The 19,043-nt window shown below is 51.4% G+C and overlaps 5 protein-coding genes across 5 annotated transcripts; 4 read left to right on the top strand and 1 right to left on the bottom strand.

The window, feature by feature from the left end:
* Positions 1-770: 770 nt before the first annotated feature.
* Positions 771-1,621, top strand: PtrM4_010550 (pectate lyase; the record flags this gene model as incomplete). The annotated part of the gene is made up of 2 exons (XM_001931006.1): positions 771-1,068; positions 1,143-1,621. 2 exons carry the CDS (start codon positions 771-773, stop codon positions 1,619-1,621), a joined length of 777 nt encoding a protein of 258 aa, XP_001931041.1.
* A 1,043-nt stretch (positions 1,622-2,664) lies between these two features.
* PtrM4_010540 (uncharacterized protein) lies at positions 2,665-5,035 on the top strand (the record flags this gene model as incomplete). The annotated part of the gene is made up of 3 exons (XM_001931005.2): positions 2,665-2,697; positions 2,747-3,028; positions 4,469-5,035. 3 exons carry the CDS (start codon positions 2,665-2,667, stop codon positions 5,033-5,035), a joined length of 882 nt encoding a protein of 293 aa, XP_001931040.2.
* A 300-nt stretch (positions 5,036-5,335) lies between these two features.
* PtrM4_010530 (uncharacterized protein) lies at positions 5,336-6,377 on the top strand (the record flags this gene model as incomplete). The annotated part of the gene is made up of 2 exons (XM_066102983.1): positions 5,336-5,686; positions 5,745-6,377. 2 exons carry the CDS (start codon positions 5,336-5,338, stop codon positions 6,375-6,377), a joined length of 984 nt encoding a protein of 327 aa, XP_065965185.1.
* A 2,324-nt stretch (positions 6,378-8,701) lies between these two features.
* PtrM4_010520 (uncharacterized protein) lies at positions 8,702-9,668 on the bottom strand (the record flags this gene model as incomplete). The annotated part of the gene is made up of 4 exons (XM_001931003.2): positions 8,702-9,112; positions 9,166-9,309; positions 9,405-9,433; positions 9,518-9,668. 4 exons carry the CDS (start codon positions 9,666-9,668, stop codon positions 8,702-8,704), a joined length of 735 nt encoding a protein of 244 aa, XP_001931038.2.
* A 4,128-nt stretch (positions 9,669-13,796) lies between these two features.
* PtrM4_010510 (Ebola-NP domain containing protein) lies at positions 13,797-15,301 on the top strand (the record flags this gene model as incomplete). The annotated part of the gene is made up of 4 exons (XM_066102982.1): positions 13,797-13,865; positions 13,919-13,936; positions 13,988-14,513; positions 14,562-15,301. 4 exons carry the CDS (start codon positions 13,797-13,799, stop codon positions 15,299-15,301), a joined length of 1,353 nt encoding a protein of 450 aa, XP_065965184.1.
* Positions 15,302-19,043: the final 3,742 nt, after the last annotated feature.

Here is a 19,043-nt window from a genome sequence, read left to right as displayed (position 1 = left end):
CCGGAGTTGCGCTGTCTGCTTGTGGTTCTACTCAGCACTCTCTTGCACAGACAAGAGCCCTTCATCTAGCGCCACCAATAACGTTCCGTTGACACCGACATGAAGGGACGCTACATATCAAACAACACGCCACTTCAATGCCGGTGCTTCGTGATCGATACATACCGGTATGACGATTTTGGCGCTTGAAACACCTCCGCCTTGGCACCCACCAGACCGAAACAAGGATACGACCCACACGGGAAACTCGATACGCGAAACATACAGCACTAACCTCGCAAATCTTGTTTCGAGAAGATTAATCACAGATTATCCGAGAGCAACAATCTGTGGATCCAAAATCGTCTAGGCTGTTGCTTTCTTTTGTTTTTGGTTATATGGATTGCATGAGGCAAAGTGGGGCGCTGGGCCGCTCGTTCACTCTATCGGGAGACTGGGCGGTTTATGCGTGTGTTGCTGCCGCGACTCGGTATGGCGAATGGATGTACAGACGAGCTGAGATCCATGGCATGGTGGAAGGTGGAGCGAGGGGTTTATCTAAAAGGTAGAGGGACACTCAAGGAGTTTCTTCATTCAGCTTTTGAGCCAACAAGCCTTCCTCTCTCTTTCAGCTCTACGGGCTCCCTTCCACCTTCTTACAATCTTTCTTCTGTTCCTTTCTTGATTGCTTGACGCATCGCCTTTCGCTAGACGAACTTCATTGCCACTCTTTCTCAAAAAGAAACGATCAATTCTCTCAATTTTCACACACTACCGATCAACCACCGAAGATGAAGACTTCGGTACTTGCTTCTGTCCTGGCCCTGGCTTTTGCTATTACTGTATCTGCCGGCCCAGCAAAGCCTTCGCCCATGGACTTCTCTCGCGTGATGAAGCGAGCTTCCTTTCCCATTCCCGCTGGCAACGGCAGCGAGACCTTCTCCGCCCCCAAGGAAATCACTGGCGTCTTCGATGGCGGCATGAAGACATATGGCCGCGGCGTATCTTGCACCGGGCAGGCCGAAGGCGGTGACTCGGACGCTGTGTTTATCCTGAAAGATGGAGCCACGCTCAAAAACGCCATCATCGGTACGTCTAGCCTTGCAACCACCATAATTCATCCATCTCACCTAACTTGCGCACTTAACTAACGCCTACTCCAGGCAAAGACCAAATCGAAGGCGTACACTGCCAAGGCTCCTGCACCATTGAAAATGTCTGGTGGGCCGCCGTTTGCGAAGACGCCCTTACCCTAAAAGGCAACGGCAACGCCCAGGTCACAGGTGGCGGCGCGACTGGCGCCGCTGACAAAGTAATCCAGCATAATGGCGGCGGCACAGTAACAATCTCCGGCTTCACCGTCGACACCTTCGGCAAACTGTACCGAGCGTGTGGAAACTGCAAGACTAAAGCTGAACGCCACGTGGTCATTAAGGGGGTGAAAGCTACCAATGGCAAGTTGCTGGCGGGCGTTAATAGAAATTTCGGGGATACAGCGACGATTGATGATGCAACTTGTGTGAGTGGGGTGAAGGAGATTTGTGAGGAGTTTGAGGGGACGACGCCAGGGAATGAACCCAAGTCTGTGGCGACGGGCCCTGGAAAAGCTTGTCTGTTTAAGGAGGGGCTAAAGGCTTGCTAGGATGATATGATAGGGTAGAGAGGGTGGATAGGATTATCATTCTTTGTAAAAATGTCATGAATCTTGTTTATCAGAGGCCAAACAGCTACTATTGCATTCTCATTAAAACCAGGTCTTAGTGAGCCGCGCTACTGCCCGGAATAAATTTTCGGTAGTGTCTTTACTACATCAATGTAAGGTTAGTACTACTGTCAGAAGCACAGCGAATGGCTTAGCTTTGGCAAAGTTGAGAGATACCTCGATCTTGCGCTGTGCGAGAGCTTCAACCGATACACTGGCGTAGATTCCACGCTTGGCGACTATGTATGGGCCTGTTAGATGTAGGTCCTGTAACATAAGATGGCCCCTGGTTGGTTCTACAGGCTGCTCGATGGGTATTGTTGGCTTGCTAATGCATCACGCATGGTGGGTGACAGGAGTGACGACTTGGACCTATCGATGAGACATGATTCAGATGTTTGTTAGCAGTCATATGGTGATACAAAGTGGTTTTATCGATAAATCCAACGGCATACGCGTTTACGGAGGGACTTTCGGTTTGCTGGCAAGGTTTGAGCGGGGGAGGAAGGGGTGTGGTGGATGGAGCGAAGGGGAGCGAAGGGGAGCGGAGCCTGGAGCTGTTGTTCTCAGTTGTACAAATTCTCGCGACTCAATGGTTAGAGAAATATAGGGGTTCATCTGGATTATTGCAGACAAATCGCTTCGCCAATCCACCTCCGCTACTTTCGCCAAGTTAAGTACCCAGAAAGCACCCGGGATTCAAGTATACAATCACCAAGAGCAATGTAGTGATAGTAGAGGAACGCGAAACTACACACCCAGGCATAGTTAAGGTTTTTGCGAGGAATGTCCTCGCAGCTTTTAGTAGTCCGCCGAGTGTAGGACGAATTACGAAACACACGCGCGAAGAGGTTCTGTGGAAAGACTACTTCATGCCGTAACAACGATCCCCGCTGTGGCTTCTAATACGTATATCGCTACAGCTCCTTGTAGTAAGGAAGGCACTGAGTACATCAAATGCAGACGGCCTGTACAAGGCTTTCATGATCTTCATGCTGGTTAAGCTACTTAATCTGGTATGTGAAGAAGCTGTCCTCTTTTGTCATATTGACTGACAATATAAAGGCAAAGAAAAACTGGAAAGAACTTGGCAGCGAAGCTATCCATGTAGTTTCTGCAAAGTTGACACGCCGATTGCGCAAATTCGCACTTCTCGGACAGACTGATTGTCTCCAACCATCGTGGAGGCAGTACATCCAAATCAGCATAACAGAAGCCCATGAGATTGTCAAGCAGCATTGGGAGAGCCTGGTTGCCCACCAAGGAAACATCAAAATTACAGCAATTGCCACTTTGAAGCCGGAGCTCGACCTCGACATGAAACTTGTGGGCTTGGATGACTTCTTGGTTCGAATATCCTCCCGGAAGTGCCGTCATCTTCAGATCCCACTTTCGAGTTCCCGGTGTACCGTCGTCATAAACTCCCAGTGGACCTGAAACACACAAGGTTGGTTGAGGCGTTCAATCTCGGATCAGGGTCGAGTTGTAGCTGTAATCCTTTGTATTTTTTTGGTTTAAGAGCGGAAGTTTTGGGTCACCTATGAGAGAGTACCATGGGAGATCACCATGGTACTCCGAGGGCACAATGATAAATGAGGAGTCATCGAAGAGTATATTTTCGACTGAGGGCAGTTGCCGCTGCTTCATCCACGATGTTCAACCTGAAACACACAAATAAAAGCCTATATTTTGTTTTAACTGCATTTGAACAATGGGTCGAACAACATCTTAATGATTGGATCCGTCGCTACCTACACGATAAGTATGTTTATGAAGACATACCGATACTGTTGGCCGACTACTATGAACTGGCTAGTTCTGCCTACACACAATTACCGACCGGTACCTCGGTCATGTACCTTACTCTGGCCGAGCTTTGGATTGCATGCGATCATTCAGCATGCGCCATATATCCTCTCCTGATAGAATATGATCTTGAAGTCGATTTGAGCGAGTTCCGATGTCTCTTACTTCCTCAAAAGAAGCACTTAGTCCGACTTGATGATATTGAGAGTTACATTCAATTCCGACAAGATCAAGCATTCAAGGATAATCCTTCTGTCTATAGAACTTTGGACATCCATCTTCCATTGCCGTCAGATACTTTGAACAGGGCAAGACACCCCAGACCGAACTGAGGGATATTGAAGATGATGCAGCCTTCATAAGAGAAGAGAAGTGTGCAGAGTTGATTTCTCTCAAGGAAATGTACGGGAAGTTCATCGACCAATACAACACGCAAGAGCGTACTTACGAGCCTATGACTGTTGGTAAAGATCCCACACAACGTCATTCCAGCCGTTGCAAGAGATGCGCAGCCAAGCGTAACGCAGACGCCATGTAGATCAACATTTATAAATGGCTTCTTTCTTCGAACCAATCTGTAGCAAAAGCAACAGTTTTGAACTGTTCTTACCGAGAGCTTTCAAAGACTGGCGCGACGTGTCAGCGTACTTCATTTCTAGTATACCTGGCTGCCAGGAGGCCGAACCGTACAGACCAGTCCCTCAGCACACCCTCTCTGAACACCATGGCCTCCGTCATATACTGCCGAGTGGTTATTTGCCAGGATATGCTCTGCAGGTCAAGAATGAAGCTCCCGAATCTATCGATATCCAGAACAACGCCGATGGAAAGTTTCCCCGGGTCAGGTCCTGCAATCTGATGCTGCTGACCGAGTGCTGGGCTTACTTGCGACGCATGTTGTCGAGTTTGGCATTGACATACCTTCTCGACCCCAGTCACCAGGCATGAAAACGGCAACCTTGCGCTACATAAGATTTGGAGACCGACGAGATCTGCGCAGTCGAGAAGAGCCCGTTCTGGAATGAGACGACAAAGACGCTTTTACTCCTGTTACGTGGACTGTTTGCTGGTGGTGTCCTATGCTTCATTTTCGGCCAAAAACGCTACCGCGTCAACTTCGGTTTGGATCGCTCTCGTATCCCACGCACTTTGCCTGCCATACCCTACAAGTCCAAAGACTCGCCCTTCCCACGGAGTGAATTTTCCCATCCGGATGTGGTCATCATCCTCACTCTTTTATCCTGGTACTATTCAGGCTTAGGAGATGGGGAACTTTTCGATATACTTACACATGTTCTGAGGTCTGAATATGCGACCATCCATTACGACGACTTTGTCAGCACCGCGTCTTTCAGCCTACCCGAAGCTTTCGGAAATCTTTCCGTCATCAGTATACACGACCGGCAACAGTACATCACGCAGCTGTTCCCAGGACTTTGGTATTCACGAAAGGTCGTGGATGATTTCCTTTCGTATTTGGTGTTTCTCAAGCAACTGAAGCAGTTTACCAAGAAGCTCAGTGCATCGGGATGGGATCTTGCAGTATAAAAAGCGCACTCAACGACGGGCTTCTCTGGTACCAAGGACACACGTCACGGGCTCCCACTCAGGATCGAGCAGCTTGATCTTCCGACTCAACATCATACGAACGCTCAGGTTCTGTCATATCTACTCATGCATGAGACGTTGTTCGAGATTCTACCTGCGCGTGCAATCGACAGTGACAGTGACGGCGAACATCTGCTCTCATTCATCCAGATGCTCGAACGAGACATCAGGGTCCTCCTAGACTGCTGAGCCTCCATTCTTGACATGAATAATAGACAAGTCGCGGCAACCTGGCTGAAGATGCGTAACAAGGATGTCCAGGCAGTCGTATACTTCGAAGACGAGGAACTTTCCGTTCTCGATCGCAATTCCCGGATTGAGCCATTCCAGACTTCGCCATATTCAAGGATGCTAGAATCTTGCACCGTCTACCTAGACGAGTCGCATACCCGCGGAACTGATTTGCGCCTTCCACGAAACTATCGCGCCGCCCTTACGTTAGGTAGTCAAGTCACGAAGGATCGTCCCATGCAAGCTGCAATGCGCATGAAGAAGCTTGGCAATGGACAAGCAGTGACTTTCATCGTGCCTGAGGATATTAGAGCAAAGATCTACGCGACTACCAGCGAAAAGCCAAGTGTTTCGATCGAAGTGTATGCTCAAAGACGAAGCTGCGAGCCTGGAGACGAGATACCGGCTACAATCTCAGAAGAGCGATGGTTTCTCGCAACGCTCCAACCCCAAGATTGCTGAGATTGTAACACGATGCCGCGACTTTGGAGCTACAAGCCATGATTGTGTGCCGTTTGCCAAGGAGCAAGAGAGGGAACTCGCGCCTGAGATTGAAGAAGAACGTCAAATCGAACGCCCTCCTCTCATGAAAGCCCCCACATCCACTATCCATAAGGATCTCGGGAAACTGGTAGAGATTGGCAATCTCCTGCCTGTCTCTGACGCATGGCAGCCCGCATTCCAAGCACTACGAATGACGCGCGCAGGTGGACTTGTCGACCTCAACGACTTCCCAAAAGACCTTCTCGTCACAAAGGACTTTATGAAAACCGTCTTGATACCTTCTGGAACATGTCGCGCAGGCTTTTCAGTGCCAGATCCCAGCAACTGCGATATGATCAATAACCTCATGGTCATTAGTCCGAAAGAAGCGAACAGTGTGATGTCCAAGATTCGTCTAGACGCAAAGGTCACATTGCATGTCTTCGCCGCCCGCGCAAGTATCAGTTTCGCATGCCTCGACAATCTCACCTTCTACATCGTCGGTCGAATACACTCCCGGCTCCGTATCCCGCAGCTTGACATTGCAGTTCAACCTTTTCGCTGGTAGTTTATATCTCAACTCCTTCTCCAAGTACAGCGAGTTGTGCGATCATCTGGGTTTACTGCAAGGTACCGCGCAAGAGGGCCAGGTAGCACATGCGGACGGCTTCATTGATCCGCCAGTCGGCAAGTGGGGGTTGAAGACTTCACCAGTGCATTTCCTGAGGGCGTTTCTGATGAAGACCAGGAGAGAAGGGGAGGGCGTAGAGAAGACGCATTTGGGGAGGATACGGAGTGGAGGGAGGCAGGGCATGTGGATTAGATAGTTGAGTTGATTTTGTGAGGTTGGATGATGTCTTCTTGATAGAGGGTAGATTAGGTAGCACTTTGATGGATTCTGGGTATGACTGCAGACTACGGTTTGTAGCATCCTTGGCAATACGGCCAAAGAGTGAATCCACGAGATATATAGATCTTGATCGTGCATTTCAAAGCTCTACCGTGCATGAGTGTGCTGACCCGCCACTAAAGTTCAATCGGAGACTCTAAGTATAAACACAACAAACAGTATCAACAACTCCTCCCACTAGGGGGGATGGCGCAGTGGTAAAGCGTCTGGTATTCCTCTACCGCACTCCAAATTTGCAGTGTAGTAGAGGTCGAAGGTTCGAATCCTTCTCCTCTCACCGCCACTTGTGGCTTTACCAAAAAAATATCGAACGGCTTACTCCAACTCGCAAATTTTCACCTACCCCTGCAAAAAACTTAGCGACAGTTTATAGCCGCAGTACACCCGAGCCACGTACTGCTACGACTACAACACTACGCTAAGCTTGTTACAACCCTACGCCTCGTTCAAGATCCCATGGCTTTTTCCCCCTCGAGGTTTTTTTCAGACTTAGGAACACGAGGAAAGCGTTGCAAAAAGAGATAGGTTGAAGAGAAGGAAAAACAGGCAGCTATAATAGGGTTTTACTTTCTCTCCTCCCCTGTAATAGCTAGGACATGCCTAAACCACAATAGTCAAAAACACAACCAACGAACGTCAAAGGAGAGATAAAAATAGCTAGAATGGCATCTGCCACCGTCCTACATAGTCTCTGACTGATAAAGGACGTTAATGGATTACATACATACACACACAAACTCCTCCCACTCCCCCCCCCTCATTTCCGCGGCCCTCCTATCCCAAAGACACCCACCCCGCTCATTACACTCCCATGACATCACGTACCCACGCACCAATGCCGAACCGCCTCCGAAGCCTGTGACCTCGGAACCACCGGAAACGAACGGCGCGCGCAGCCTGCAGCCCTGCCCTTGCCTCCCCCTCAACCAAACCAAACAAATCCAACCAACTTTTAAACGCGCCTACTCACGTCGTTTCCCAACAAAGGAAAGTTCCGTACCACGATTAAGTAAGTGGATGGGATAAGTGGGGAACTAAGCTTGGAAAGTGAACCTTGGAAAAGTCTTGGGGGGAGAAGAAAATCTGGAACCGGACGGTACGCCGGTAGGTGGGTGGGTGGGTAGATGGATAGACCGACAGGGAAAAGACGACAAGGAAAATAGGTAATACAATGACAGGGCTGTAGGCGCTTGGAAAATGACGGATGCATTCAACGGTTTTTCTCTGCACAGCTAGGGGTGGATTAAGGAGTTGAAAAAAGGAAGAGATTGGGCACCTGCAATCACTCGATACTGGATTTCACGACATTTTGTGGGGTGTTTAGGTTAAGCGGACGGTGAGTGGCGGGGGAAGGTGGGACGAAAACGAAACGAAGGAGGAAGGAGCCCTCGAGTCAGGAACAGAATTTAAGTTAATCTAACCAACGGTTTCTTGACGGTACAAATACGAGCCGACAGAGATGATGGGGAGATACGATACGGTGCGGCTCCGATGATATAATTATAATAAGCTAATGTGTCTGCGTGATGAGGCGCATGGGAAGGCAAGTTCGAGTCAGGACGACAACGTTTTTGCTAATGTGCTGCTTATACGATGCACTAGTTACACGGTAGATTGGTTGGCTATACTACATTGTAGAATACGAGTCCTCCACTCCGATGATATAATTAGGATATTTGTTCCAATCTGGATAAGAAAGTGTCGGTGAAAAGGCGCATTGTCGTATAGACGGGTTCTGCGCCTTATCGACAATGATAGTGTGATACTAGCGATTGTAGTTGCATGACAGTCAAGCTAGAAATTCCGTTGTCTCATCCAGGAATACTCCCCAATGCTGCCCATCTAATGTGGCGTGCTACCGCAAAATCATCAATTCCCAAACGCCGTGATGCTCCTAGCCATCTGATAGGGGTTATCCAAGGTCTACCCAGCTCTTGGACTCCTTGTGTGTCCTTTCCTCATTAACAATCATATGGTGAGTATCACCGCGACTCAACGGGCATGTCCGACGCCGGTCTGGGCATGGGCTTCAGCTCAGATCCTGCCCCGCTCTCGGCTCTCTTGCGACCTGTCAGCGAGAAGTGGTGGCTCGATGAGGGTCGCTCTTCAGCCTTGTCATTGCCGTGGCTGTTGTCGCCGAAGCGCGAGAAGATGCTGCGCTTCTTAGGCTGGGGTTTGGGCTCATCGTTCAAGCCCACTTCCTCAAAGCCTTCTTCAGGCAGTTGGTCGTGGCTCTCGCTGCTGCGGGATTGTTGCATTGACGAGCGCGGAGTGGCGCGGGAGCGGCGCACGTCAAGGGATCGTCTGGTATCTACGGAGCGGCGCGCATCGAGCGATTGACGGGGGTACGTCTCGTGGATATTGTCGACAACCGGCGACCGTGCGGAGATATCCTATGCAATGTCAGCGGATGCTTGCCACTTTAAGCAGCTGAGCAAGAAGTTACAAATGATCTCCTGTATGAGTCGAAGCTCTCGCGGGAGATGCTAAAGGGTTCATTCTCGGCGAGAAGACTGCGATGGTTGGAGGATGTGGTGGAGACATTGGACTTTGAGTGCCAAAACGTGGGCTTCTCTTGTTGTGGGGACGGCTGTCGCAATGTTAACCAACGTCTTACGGCATGGCAATGGCTGTCGCTGTTTGGAATCCATGCGCCAATCCCACGTGCTCAAGGGTTGATCTTACCGGCAAGTACACACCGCTGTCGTTGATCTCTATGATTACTGTAAGCGCCTATACACCCGATGCAGCTCCGGACGACGCTTTGCGCCCCGAGCGCATGGCAAACAAAATCATACCACTCAGTTTGTATTCAGTAGGGTCTTTAATCTGCAGGGGCGCAGTTCCCGAGACGGCAGTGGTCTTGAAACCGTTCTCCGGTGCGCTCCGCTGAGCCTCCTCAACTGGCTCAGGTCCACCAGTGCGTCGGAAGGGGTTGCGGATAGGCATGGCGGGCAGGCAGCGACGAAGAAATGGGGCGAAACAGGAACAGGGTCGAGTGGTTTAGTAGGCTGGTGTAGCGTGTATGTAAGATCAAGCTGGGTGTAAAGGTTGAGCAGGGACACATGGATCCGGCGTCTAACATCATGACTTCCCTGACCGGGCCAATCGGGCAGGAACCAAGACCCTTTGGGGTTTGGGCTCGGTACGAACATTATCCGTAACTCGTGCGAGAGGGCAGCGCAAATCAAAGAACGTCATGCCGGCGTCGGGGGAAAAAACCGGCTCATGTTGCGCAGCTCGCAGCTCATGGCAGAGTGGCAGCGACATATCGAAACTCGAGGCGTGAGGGGTGTTCGGTGCGGAGAGTCAAACAGGTGACCAAGGACGGCCTCCTCCTGGTGGTCCCTGCATGAGACGAGAATGGAAGTCGTCAGGTACCAGACGCTGGGATCCGAGGGTGCCCGCTTCAGCTCACCACCAGCACGCCTAAAAAACAGCTTGTTCGAACCTCACATGGAGCTCACCACGACGATATAGTCCGACGCCCGACGCCCGATGCCGGGGTTTCGCCCGGCGGCTACAAAAGCTGCCTCAGCACCTGGCGTCAAAGACGCTTCCCCGCGACTCATCACCTACCTAGTGTGATTGTCACGAGATGCTGCGACAATAGTAGGCGCCGGCCCAGGAAACTGCAGTTGAACCTACTTGATGTCGGTACCGAAACCTGTGCCGTGCAGGTGAAACAACTATCAATATTGGACCCCTACGGATAAGCACCGAAGATATAGTAGCTATGAAACATGCGCTTCAGTCACGCCCGTTGATGTGCCTCAGGCGGTGCCGGAGCGCCCCCCCACACGATCTGAACTCGCAGTTCGAGACAGACACGGATGCGAACGTGCACATGTGCCACTCCACTTTTGCAAGAATAGCCCCTCTTTGCCTGACCGGGTAGTCCGGTGTTTCTCTCCAGCCCATGGGTCGCAATGAGGTTACATGACCATGTTTTTCAAAGTGTACCGTAGGCTACAAGCAACCCTTGCGCACAGCCTAACAACTAGACTGCCCGGTACAGCGACCAGCCCTCGGGACTTTGCGCATCATTTTGGAATTGCGGCGTGATTTGCATGTCGTGCCTGGGCCAAGGCAGTCGTGGTTTGCTTAGACGACGTCTCGAGTAGCCGCACCAAAGAAGCAAAGAGGTGCATGAACTACGCTGCAGAGATTCGTGCTACCGTAGGTGTTGTCATGGTAATTGAAGCAGTCGCGCTTTGGGCGCATGCAGGTGATCTAGATGGGCATACATGACGAGCATCTGCTTCCAACTTGGCTGCATCGATCTAGCAAGGTATGCAGAGACAATGGCTCTGCGATGCTGCAAAGCTATGGAGATGCATTAGAGACATGACTGGGAATGTCCAGACAACAACGGAAGCTAACCAGCGCCTGCAGCATTTCCCCTCATCTGCTAATCACCGTTGCGATGAATTTGAGCACGTCTCTTGGTGCCACTGGTCGGTTGACGATTCCCGACGCTCCCGACGCTGCAAGTCGTCCACGCCTACTGACGCTTTCACGGGCATGTATCACATGACGGCGTCAAATACGAGATGATCTGCGTATACGAGAGACTAGAGACAAGTCAATAATTCGCGGCTTGACTTTGCAGCACTAATTGTCTTGTGCATGCCTCGCCGAGGCTGAAGGCCCGGCAACAACATGTTTATGATATTGCCACATTTGGCAGCCATCCGGTTACCCAAGCGAGGGAAAACTTCCAGCGTGTGAAGGTGGACGAGCATCTCCATCTCGACGTTGGGCGTTGTGGCTCGCGGGAGCTAAGGCAATCCCGGGTAACCCCTGGCACAGAATTTTGCTCAAATGACAGCATCTCGACCCTCTCTCCATGTGTGATGGGCTTTGGTTGGGAGATTAGCGAGGTGGATAACATTTTTTTCTAGAAAAGCATGGGAGAAGAAGGGGCGGCTATGTCTGTGAGAGGCCTAGCTTAGGGGTGCATGTGGGTAGGGCATAGCTCCGTCGGCAAAGGACGTGGCAGAGAATTCAACGTGCAGGACAATCGATAGCATATTGCCGCTAAAAATATGGATGGCCGAGAATACATGAATTCCGAGACCATGGAGAAGGCGCGTGTAACTCGAGTCAGAAGGTCACAGAAAGATGCCTTGCAGTAGGAGCGGTGTGTGCTGGAAGTTGAGGTTACACGCATGTCGTGTTGTGTAGCCTCAGTCCGTCAATATCGCCAATTGCACGGCGGACATGTTGAGCAAGGACATGCCCCGGTTCACAGGGGGCCTGTGCCTGGGCATTCATCATGGTGGAGCAGCGAGCAAAACTATCGCTCTGGTGGAGCGGTCGCAGACATAGGCCTTTGAGGTGACAAGTCGCCACGAATGGGGCTGGAGGCTGGTAGGACAATGGGAACAGGTCAGGATTGTACAAACAGCGGATGCATGTGGGTGCAGGTGCAGGTGCAGGTCCAATTCTTCCGAAATTGTGCGGCTGCAGGCTGCGTAAAGGACGGTACGAATAAGGAATTCGGCCGATTTGGCGTGAGTAGAGTTTTGAAATGAGGACGTCTTGGAAAGGGTGCCAAATAATCATGAGATGTGGGATCACGAAACACGAAACACGAGTATTGTTAGAGGAGCCGCAGGCCGTGTGGAGCAAAGACGAAAGCGAGTCGGCACCCTCGGATCACGGACGCAGCGGCAGTGTGCTCTTTGCAGCAGCCCTACCGTCGTCTCAGCATGGTATTGTCGGATGACAGTGTCTGCGACAGCCACTGAGGTCTGGCCGGGGAAGAGCGTTGGCGAAAGCAGAAAGAGCGACTTGGACCTAATGGACGTAAGAGGAAGCCACGTCCTGCACCCCCCCGAAGCGCCTTCCCGTTTTCAGAGTCGGGGCCTTGCGCATTGAGCTTAGCCTAACAGCACCTCGCGGCTAGTCTACCAGCGCTCGCCCGGAAACCTTCACCGTCGCCAGGGCCAGCAAAGTGAATCAAAGGTAAAAGGTCTTGAAGGAAAAAAAAAAAGACATCACACGCGACTTCAGGTTATTCGATGATGAGACATTTCGCCAACGCCGCTTTGGTACGAGGTGCGCGGCTCTCTCAAACAGCTACAGCGTCGCGCGGCTCAGAGCAACTGGCATGGGGGAAAGTATTGGGTCTACCATGTCGGGCTCGTATGAAGGTCCACATAGTATCAAGGCCGATCTGCCAGACAGTCATGGACTGTGGCCAAACACTCGCGCATCATCGTTTGCTATTTCGAGCCTTGCAGTCGTGCCGTCGGCTCGCGTCACCAATGCATGTCGGCCGCTGAATCCCCCTGGGCGTCCTCTGTGCACATGCAGGGTGGCGCCTGGTTCAGCGTTGCCCAAGCACGCGGCCGACTAGGCAGGCCTTCCTTTGCCATGGCCTGCACATACCGTACGGCACACTGCACACGCTCTTGCCCCAGGTGGGAGTGGGAGCAGGGGCGCCAAAACCTGCTCCCCATGAAATGACAGCGTCCCGTTGTTTCCTCTGGCTGCGGGCCCGGATTGGCGGCCATGACCCATGTGCCTGCTCAATACTCGTCAATATAATACTCGCTCTGCCCACGCCGCCTCCCTCTGATCAAGCTGAAGCCGTCGACTATCCCCTCACCACACAGCTAGTCGCAGAGTGCCTTCAGCCACACTGGATACCTGTGATTCAGCTTTAGGCTTTGGTGTATGACAGCCCTGAACCACTAGTGACACCCGTCCCTTTGGTCGTTCCACGCTCGTTTCCACACCCACGTCCTGTCCACGCCTCGTCCTCATAATCCCCCGCCCCGTGCCCCGACTTGGCCTGAGACTATCGGCTTCCTCTCGCTCTTTCACTTGTAATACTAGTCGCCCTTTCATCGACTACCCGTACCTGTACCCGTACCTGTACCCGTACCCGCACCCTGAGTTTGCTGGTAGTGGTAGCTCCTCCCTTGTTACCCAGCTACTTGACTAGTTCCTGCCGAGCAAGGCACTGATCAACACTGCCGCTTCCCAGCCTCTGCAACCTCGACTCTTCCCCGCTTCCTATTCTTACCCTCGCTCTGTTCTTCATTTCTCTTTTCCATATCCTCCAAAATGGGTTTCGGAGCATCAGATGGCAATACCTTCTTCACTAGCTGGGCCCTGTGGCAGAAGATGACTTTTGTGAGTAACTTGACTAGCCACCTACCGCACATGCACTAACGTCATCGCCATAGGTCCTGGCTTGTGCTATTGTACGACATTTCCAAATCACCCTTCCATTGTTGCTCTGCTAACAAGGGTAGGCTGTCACTATCTTCTGTGGTTTCATCAAGCTCTTCTACGATAGGAGAAGACTGCGCAAGTACACCAAGGTCGACAAGGGCAAGCGCGCACAATCTCCTGAAATGCTCGAGGCCCAGCCTGTTACCCAAGTCAGTACAGAAACAAAAGACGAGATTCCCTTTGGTATCCGCGCCATTCAAAGCGGTATCGAAGTAGACGGCGTATGGATTTCCCGATCCAACACCCCCGTTGCCAGCAGCCGAGCCTCTTTGTACAGCGAAAAGATACCTCGCGCCGGTTTCAACAACTCTCAGCTTGAGCTCCCTCAACCAGTAGCCCAAGGTTCAAGTCGCAACAGTTCTGTCGCCCCTAGCTCCTTCGACCGCGCCGTCTCCGCCGAGCCGCTCTCCAACCACCAGTCTCGCTCATCCTCTCCTGCTGCTCGCGCCCAGGCCCAGGACGCTCCACGATGCAGCAACTGCCACCACAGCGTATCTCCCACTACCATTTCACCTTCTACCGGGACGTCGACTGATCCTTCGCCAAGTAAGCCACAGCCCAGCCAATTGGCTGATGTATGCTGACAATCCCTAGCGCGCCTCACCCATCAACACAAGACCAGCCAGTCCTCGAAAGAGTCAAGCCGCCGCACCAGTGATGAATCCGACTACATGGCCATTGGGCAAGACGTCCGCGCATACGAGACGGCATACTTCCGCCCCAACTCACACCAAGCGCCCATTGACCCCAAGACCGACCTCGAACTCCTCCGAAGCCATCGTCTCTCTCACGTCGCCGAAACTGGACAGCTCACTCCTCGTGTGCGGAAGCCAGGTAATAGCGGAGAGTGGGCCAGCGTTGCGGACAACCATGTTTCTACCGTCAACGGTGTTAACTATTTTATGCCCCAGAAGACACCCTCGCCTCCGCTCCGCCGCACTGCTACCGACCCAGAAGAAGCGCCCGTAACTATGTCTGCCGGTCCGAGTCATGACGGTCACGCATCGAATCAGGCCAGGCAAGCGATTCCCTTGACTGAGTCGTATGCGCCAAACGCTCCATTCTACCCCGACACGTACGAGCCTCGCGGCCCGCAACATCAGTACAGCTACGATCAAGTACCATACGAGGTCACCACCGAGCAGAATCAGGACCGCAACGATCCCGTCATCCGGAAGGTCAACTCCGGTTTCGAGATCCTGCGCCCAGGCACTTTCCAGCCCCCCACACCCGAGGAGTTGGAGCGCGCCGAGCGGAGAACATCAAAGAAGCTCCAAAAGAAGCGGAGAGAATCCAATGCCTCGCGCAAATCCGCTTTCACCGAGCAAGTCTAAATCCCTTGCTGCAATGGCACCACGCCACGTCATCCGCTTCACGTTTCGCGTTACTGGATTCTCGCCTACACGTCGCGGCCACCCCTCGCGGCGGGCTCCGTACCACCACGACTCCGTGCCGGCACCAACCACTGCATTAAAGTTTATTACAGCGTTCTAATCATGTACCAATCTCGCAATCTTCGGGCTTCTTCGTAAGCAGCATTCTGGACCTGGGCACACATTGCATGTACGGTTCCGGGTGGGGCCAATGAGCAATGGTATTATTGTTTCATCCTCACCTTTTTATAGCCGCAGCAGTCTGCATCGGCATCATCATGAAATGCGGATACGGCGTTGCTAATCAGTCATTTTCCCGGCGTTTAGATAAAAATGGGCACACCTAACGACCACCACATAGCATCAGAGTACGTACGAAACAGGGGCACGGACGACTCGATGCATTAGCATATAAAGTAGTAGTATAAAGAATAATGACCCCTTCTTTTTTTTTCAATACTGTTTATGCAGGCTGTTTGGTTACAAAGTCATTTGCAATTTTCTCTTTGCCCCTCTCGCTTCAATCCGTCCGCTACTCCTTCTCCGTCGTGTAGCTATTGCTAGCCCTACTGGACGGTTGTCCGACGTCGTTCGTATTCGGCCATTTTTGCTTCGTTGGGATTGCGCCATATCGCATGGTCTAGAATTGGGCTGGCCACAGGGCCTCAGCGTCGTAGGAATTCTCGGCGCCTTTGCCGCCTTGCCCAGCCCCGACAATACGAGCGCAAATGCAGTAAGGTTGCGGTAACATGGGGCTCGGCAAAGTTAAAAAGAGGTTGAGCAATACGCCGACGCTGCATGCGTGTTTTTACGGGAGTACTAACCGCCCCTTGTCACCCTCCGCCACGGCTCGTGTTTCCTTGCCCTTGGATCGCTGGACCTGGGAGTGTCTGGATGGTTTGGTGCTGGTGCTTACTGATTTTCGCAGTCGCGCTGCGCAACATCTATCCGCACACACATGCGCGCTCCGCTCTATGTGAGCTTACGTTGACGACTTGGGGAGTGTGCATGTGCTTTTGTTTTGAAATTGGTGTTTGCGTTTATATCGTGTCATCAGAAGTATATATGAAGACCCTTGCATGTTTATTGTAGTGTCACGTAAGCCGCCGTTGGAGCATGTCATCCTGTTTATATGAATATTGACATGGGAGATGTGTATATAGGGCTGGGACTAGGGTTGGGGGTTTGAGAGTGAGATTTGTGGCCGATGTGGCTGATTTGATGTGGCGTTTTTGGATTTTTATGAATTCATGCGACGCTCATGTGCATATGTGGCATGTTTGGGGTAAAGTGCGGAATGTGGGGAGATGAGTATGAGCTGAAAAGAGAGTTGGCTGCTGCGGGTGGTATGACTCGCTGGTCGGTGAATAAGCTGAAAATTCTACATGAATGAATCGTTCCCTATACCATAAATTTGGTAACATACAATCTTAACGAACATCGTTATGGTTCGGTTGGTGGCGTTTGTTGATTTGGGGTTGTCTTCCTCTGTCTGTCTTGGCATCATCATCATCATCATCCTCACACGCACAAACATCCCAGAAATGCAAATACACATCAGCATTATATCAAACTCCTTCTCGAAAGATATATTAGGAAATCAGATACCAGAACTGTCGGGAAACGCGAACAATGTGCCACAAACGTCACAAAGAGCTACAGCCACAGCGAGAAAAGCGGACAACATCAAGCAATCAAGCAAATCTGCCAAGATATCTAGCTGTGACGTTATGGACCCATGCATTGGGTTAGTTAAGTATCATAGGGACGGCCGCGTGCTTGGTTACAACGGAAGATGGTGAACAGGGGGCGCATATGGCTGCGTGAATGTGCAGATGGATGGATGGGGCGGGAGACGGAAAGCGTGGGAGTCTGTGAGCCAACAAGGGGTAATTAGATCATGAAAGCTGGGATGAGACAGCATAGGACAGACAAGGCAGGGAAAAAGAGATGCGGTTTGTTTGGGCCTGGAGGAACTTGGGGATTGTTTGGTTCAGAAGGCTGGGAGTTGGTGAGCAGTGCGATGGTCGGGCGCTTCAGAAGACCACGTATTGGTGTTAGAGACTTGGTGCTTTTGCTTTTTGGAACTACGGAGCTAAGGCTGGGTGTTGCGTAAGTGGTGGCTGGTGGTTAGGACGCGTACCGCCGTGTCGTGTTAAGTGGATGGACAGTAGTTGGGAGATTAGAAGGCTCCATGATAGGATGAGGTGATGGTATACAGAAGGCTGATTCACACCCCCTTCCCCATCCCTATAGTGGATCAAAACGAAGCGGAGTGAGCGATAGGCTCTGGCATGTTCTCCCCTTGTCTTCTACATCTCCTACACCATGGTCCCAACGCTCGCTCCCGCTCCTTTGGAATAAAATGAAAAAAACACGCGGTAGCAACGATGAAAATGCGCCATCAAACAAACAAACAAAGCATGGTTCGCCTCACATTTCCCTCGATTCAGACAAAGAACGGAAAAAGAAACAAATTTTAGACCAAATGCAACGGACTAGACGTTGAACCAAAGAAGCGCCAGGCTCCACTACTGTCACATACACTGTTTGAAGGAAACAACGGAACAAGAGAGCGAGCCAGCCGTTTCGTCACGGATCTGCAAATTCTTCTCCTCGTTTGTTCTTCTCGGTTTCGCTTAGCTTGCTTTTTCTACTGGTACACTGTTAGTTTGGTAGGTGGCGTTTGCCTGACTAAGGATAAGCAAAGACGCGAGCCGAGGAAAGCTAGGTCGGTGTGACGCAATTAACGTTGCGTGCCGTGAGTTTGGAGACGAAGATGCTGGCCTACTTCCCCATGTACCAACATTTCTTTCCATCTCGTCCCGTTCCAATTTCTCACACTATGCCTAGCTTTTTCAGTAGGCATACATGTTCCGTGCGTTCCAAGATGGCATGCACACTCGCGTCAGCGCAGACGTCAATGTCAGCACCGTACACAACACGAACGACCCGATCGAACCCATGCCATACCCGACCCGTTCCCCATTACAATCTCACTGGTTCATCCCGGCTCGAGCCGCAACGCTGACGCTCTCTAATACCTCACATTGTCGGGTACAGCTTCGGTGGCTTTTTTGGTTGATAGGGATGGTGGTACACGTAAGCGGTATCTGCACGGTTCGTATCTGATAGCGTTCTGTGTAGTCATCTGTATCAAGTCGGAACGACCCGCAGAGGGTACGGGGTTTGTGGGATGAGGCGGAAGCGGGATTCATGGGTTGGCGGGAGATGTTGCGCTAGGGTGTAAGACCTAAGAGCTATAAGAAATCATGATCTGCGTACGGATGATGAGAGGCCGATATCTACTACATGATAGTGTAGCGGCTTTACGTTTTGATCGGACTATGATGCTGGATGATAACCTGTGAACCTAGCCAGCCATGGAGAATCCGACTCGTATACAGCAAGTACTGATAGGTGTGTAAGATATATACGATGCGTCGAAGATGTCAGGACCCTGCCCAGAATGGGCCATGGTCGCCCATGATGGATTAGGATGAGTCATCATCGGGTATTTAGTATGAGAATGCGCTACCGGGGCTCGGTAGCGATTCGTCTATCCTTAGCAGACACAATACTATGCCATTGACGAAGAACATTGTCCATCTAGTGCTTTCACCAACCATTGAATCTGACAGAAGAAACGTTCTGAATAGACTGCATTTGAGAACAAAGCGCACTCACATTGGCCACAACGAAT

This window comes from Pyrenophora tritici-repentis, chromosome 1 (assembly GCF_003171515.1).
Source record: "Pyrenophora tritici-repentis strain M4 chromosome 1, whole genome shotgun sequence".
NCBI classification, from domain to species: Eukaryota; Fungi; Ascomycota; class Dothideomycetes; order Pleosporales; family Pleosporaceae; genus Pyrenophora; species Pyrenophora tritici-repentis.
The sequence above is the reverse complement of the archived record's forward strand: the minus strand, read 5'-3'. Positions and strand labels throughout refer to the sequence as shown.